At 48.9% G+C, this 4,579-nt stretch overlaps 1 protein-coding gene across 2 annotated transcripts in view; it reads right to left on the bottom strand.

Annotated features, from left to right (window-relative positions):
- Window positions 1-159: 159 nt before the first annotated feature.
- HMOX2 (heme oxygenase 2) overlaps window positions 160-4,579 on the bottom strand; it is a 44,591-nt gene continuing 40,171 nt past the window's right edge. For both annotated transcript variants that reach the window (XM_037029947.1, XM_037029946.1), the window contains 4 exons: window positions 3,001-3,118; window positions 2,107-2,598; window positions 1,011-1,137; window positions 160-922 (listed from right to left, as the gene is read on the bottom strand). In XM_037029947.1, the coding sequence (XP_036885842.1) occupies window positions 795-922; window positions 1,011-1,137; window positions 2,107-2,598; window positions 3,001-3,118 (865 nt within the window). In that variant the 3' untranslated portion in view covers window positions 160-794. The remainder of the gene's footprint in view (window positions 923-1,010; window positions 1,138-2,106; window positions 2,599-3,000; window positions 3,119-4,579) is intronic.

Here is a 4,579-nt window from a genome sequence, read left to right as displayed (position 1 = left end):
TATTTCTGTTTAAGACAATCAACTATTACATAATGTGGATACATGGTTTTTAATGATTATTTATAAGGTAACCAACCAACAATCTTGGAGGACAACAGGAGGGGGCTCTCAGGCACCAGCGAGGATGACATCCATGCCAGGAAGGAGGAGGCCGCTGTCGATGAGTCTCCTTTTTATTGAATGCTGGAGCATGACACAAGTTGGAAGAGGAGCATGGCCGTGGCTGGACACATCCTTTTTGGGGGTTTCTGCTGAAAGGGATGAGGACTGGCTCCCAGGACCTTGGCAGCAGAGTCTGGGTTCTGTCCCCCCACTTCACCTCCAGGAGAGCCCTACAGTAGAGCAGGAGCATCTGGGGGCCCCCTCCCTTCCACAGAACTACTGCAGACTGGCCTGGTCCTGGCTGGTTGTTCTGCCCCCAGCAAGGGAAAGATACCCACCCAAATGCTGACACAACAGAAAAAACTAAAGCAGCAGACCTCAGGTGAGAGGTGTGGGCACCCAGAAGCACAGCTGGATCCACAGGTCCAGGCCAGTCCACTGAGCAGCACTAGCTGTTCCCAGTGCTACAGCCTGCGGGCTGCAGGGAGGGTAGGCCTGCACCCAGCTCAGCATCTGGCCCAAAGAGGACACTAACAGGCAGAGGCTTTAGTGTCTGGCTTTTATTGGATGCTTTTCTCAAATCCAGCATATTTTTTTAGATCACCTGAGGTGGTGGTTTTGTCACAGGTGGAGGTTGAGACAGTCCAGCAGTCACTCAGGAGGAGGGCACCAACATGATAATGATGGGTCTCTCACATGTAGAACCAGGCCAAGAGGCCAGCAGCCAGAGCCACACTAGTGGCCAGAATGAGCTGGAGGCTAGGATTGCTCAGCACAGCGAGGGCTATTCGGAAGGGACAGCTGCTACCCTCCAGGGCACCTGTGTGGCAGCACCAACAGGGAACATGGCATCAGTGGGAACGTTGACACCCATGCTGAGAGGGGAGTTTGTGGCAGATAAGACCTACCTCTGTCTTGCATAGCAGCATAATAGGGGCATTTACGCACATCTCCTTTCCCATTGTGCATGGGGAGCCCATCCTCCAGGGTGTCTTTGGCAAGCAAGGAGCCAGCCTGGTCCAGTTCACTGAATATCTGCAGGAGCAGAGGATCAGCACCATTACTGGACTGCATACACTGTGCTTTCAGAGAAGCCTCTCCTGCACAGAGGAGCTACAGCAGGCAAGGCTTGCTCAGGAGTGTAAACCAGCGAAGCAGCAGCTCCACTCAGGAACAGCCACACTGACCTGGCACTTCTCCCTAGCACAAGCTCTGGGAAACAGGCCCATACCTGTGCTGACCCACTCCCCATGGTGGCTGACCATGGTGGATCATCCCTGGGCACTGACCACACACTGCTCACAAGTGACATGATCAGGAAACAGATGTAGGAGCAAAAGTGCTGACCCAAAACACTGAGTACTGCTACTTCCCCAATTCCAGCCACTGGGTATTTTGAAGGAAGAAATAGAAAAAGAAATGGGGAAGAACGAGGCCCCAGCAGTGGTATCCCATCCTGAGTGTACCCTGGAGACCTGCTGATGTCAGATTAGAGGGTAACGGGCCTGTGCTCAGCCTGGCACTCTACTCCCTCACCCCCTCCAGGGCCACTTTACTGGTGCTGAGGGCTGGCCTGGGTTCTGGGAAAGAATCACCCTTACCAGCCTCGGGACCATCTAAAGGGACTTGTAAACTGATTTATGCTCCTCATTCTCCTTCGTTCTCTGCCTGAACATAACGAGCAAGACTTTTCATGGCAACCCATGCTAAAAAGGAAGAACTCTATTCCTCAAAACCAGAATCCTGTAGTGAGAAGGAAGGAGACAACCCCATGCTCCCCAAGCCCACGTCACGGTAAGGCCTCAGCCTTCCCAAAATACTACACAAAGGCAGTCTGTCAAGTAAGGTGGAGCCACCACTAGGCTCCTGCTCTCTGTGGCCTATTTGGTCCCTCAACTTTCTCTTAAGCCAACTGCAGCACATCTGTCCTAATGCACCAAAGCCTATTTGAGCAGCTCTGATCAGCTCACGCTGAGGCCCCTTCCCACCGGACCCCAGCAGTACCTGCATGTTGTACTCGAAGGCCTTGTTGGCCTCCTCCACGATCTTCTCTTTGGTTTTCGGGTTCAGGTCCAGAGCATTCATCCTGGCCCTGTAGAACTGTTTGAACTGCTGTGCATTGTCCACATTCTCAAACAGGTAGAATTGGGTCCCCTCCCCTGTGCTGGGGAGTTTCAGGGCCCGTTGGGCTACCTTCTTGAGCACCTGGCCCCCCGAGAGGTCCCCCATGTAGCGGGTATAGGCATGGGCCACCAGCAGCTCTGGCTCATTCTGCCCCACATAGTGGATCCGCTCCACGTATTTGTGGGTGGCCTCAGAGCACTGCACCTGCTCCTGCCAGTCCTCACCAAAGAAATACTTCATGTCTTTGGTCAGCGCCTCCTTCCGGTGCAGCTCCATGGGGAAGTACAAGGGGGCAAAGGCTGGATGGTCCTTGTTGCGGTCCATTTCCTCCTCAAGGGCTGAGTACGTGAAGTAAAGTGCAGTAGTGGCCAGCTGTTGAGGGTGATAGCAACAAACAATGGAAAGAAAGGGCTGTGGGTCTTGGCGTGTATGTAGCTCCTGAGCCCACCACCGACTGCATCCAAGCAGCTGCACTGGCTTGCACAGCAACTCTGGTTCGAATCCCCAAAGGCCCATTTTTATATAGTGAATTATTTCATACACCTAGGAAACTTATGTTTCTTAAAGGAATGACATGAATTCTTTGGAACATGGATACTTTTGCTTTCTTTACAGCACTTTTGTTACCCACTTAAGCCATGAAAACTATGGCCTGACATCAGAAGAGTGGAATATAAAAAAGCCTCACTTTCCCACTGGGGCAACTCCAGGAGGACCCTCCTCATGGGACTAAGCCCCTGTTAACCTGACCCCATCCATGACTGAGGCACAAACCTTAAATAGCTCCTCCTTGATGTTGCCTTTCAAGAAGTCCTTGACAAACTGGGTGTTTTCTGCCCGGTCATGTGCTTCCTTGGTCCCTTCCTTCAGGAGCTCAGAGAGATCGGCCATCCTGTGGAGCAGTGATTTTCAAACTTTTTCATCTCATGACACATAAACTATTTACCATATTTTGCCGTGAATAATGTGCTCCCATGTTTTTGTGTGCATTATATACAGGGAGTTATTATACCCATTATTGTACCCATGGTATGTAATCATTATACCCATGTATAATGTACATTCTTATTTTTCCCTCATAAATTTGGGCAAAAAAGTGCACATTATATACAGCAAAATACAGTGCTAAAATTCAGCACACCAAAAAATAAATTTTTTACTAATCTAACAAAAAATAGGTATAGTTTTGATTTATAAAAAGTGACAGTAGTAGTAATAACCTACACTTTGCTCCAAAGTGACTTTTTTTTAATCCTCACCCAAGGATATGTTTACTGATTTGAGAGAGACAGACAGACATCAATGTGAGAGAGAAACACCAATCAGTTGCCTCCTGTATGCTCCCCAACTGGTGATTGAATACACAACCTGGGTATGTGCCCTGACCAGAGGCCAAACCCACAATCTTTTGATGTACAGGATGACATTCCAACCATGCCACCTGGCCAAGGCACTCTACAGTGACATTTTAAAAAAATCAGATGCCTATACTTATATATAAGGATTTCTGGTACCAAGGATTAACCAGACGTAACCTTATTATGCAACATGACCAATAAAATGCAATTCAATTATATGATCTATATATTTATGGTTCAAGACACAGCAGTCACATGGGACTGCTATTGTGTTGACCGTTACCATTTTTTTTATTTGACAATCTAAGGGAAAAGAGGTCAGTGCCCCTGATTAACAAGGTATTACATGGTTTAAAAATTCTTGTAGCACGCATGAATTGAAAATCACTGCTATACAAAAACCAGGTACATGCATGCATGCACATGTGTATGTATGCATGTGTAAATTAGTCCCTCCCAGCTCCAGGGTGTCTGGCTTGCTAACTTGTAACCTGGTAGGTAAGCAGGGGCTGCTGAGAAACTCGACTCCAGCCTAGATGCAAGGTCTTGCCAGGAAACACAGGGCAGGCAGATAGAAGTCTGCTTCCAAGAGCTTGAGTGAAATGTGGGATGACGGTAACCTACTTTAATGGTGTCCCTGTCTCTCTTAACCACCCAAATGAATGATGCTTTGTTTCTGTGGCCACCTGGTACACAAAGGAACACACCTCTTATCCAAGCAAGCATTTGCTGACTTCCCCAGGGAATAGCCAGTCTTTGGGAATGTCACCCCTAGAATGCACACCATTGTGAAAGACTGACTGTGGATCTCCTGGCCCAGCCTTGCTGCCTTCCTTCCACCTTGGACCCTCAGCCCCTTTGGCTGGGTCCAGGTGTAGGATGAGAATAAGATAAATGCTGGGAAGGACAGAGCCAGGCAGGACCTACATGTGTGCTGCTTAACAAAATTACACAGGATGGAGTTATGCTGACACATGCCAGTACCAGACAAGGCA

The sequence above is a fragment of the Sturnira hondurensis genome, unplaced genomic scaffold (assembly GCF_014824575.4).
Source record: "Sturnira hondurensis isolate 20B ecotype Veracruz unplaced genomic scaffold, ASM1482457v3 Scaffold0020579, whole genome shotgun sequence".
NCBI classification, from domain to species: Eukaryota; Metazoa; Chordata; class Mammalia; order Chiroptera; family Phyllostomidae; genus Sturnira; species Sturnira hondurensis.
The sequence above is the reverse complement of the archived record's forward strand: the minus strand, read 5'-3'. Positions and strand labels throughout refer to the sequence as shown.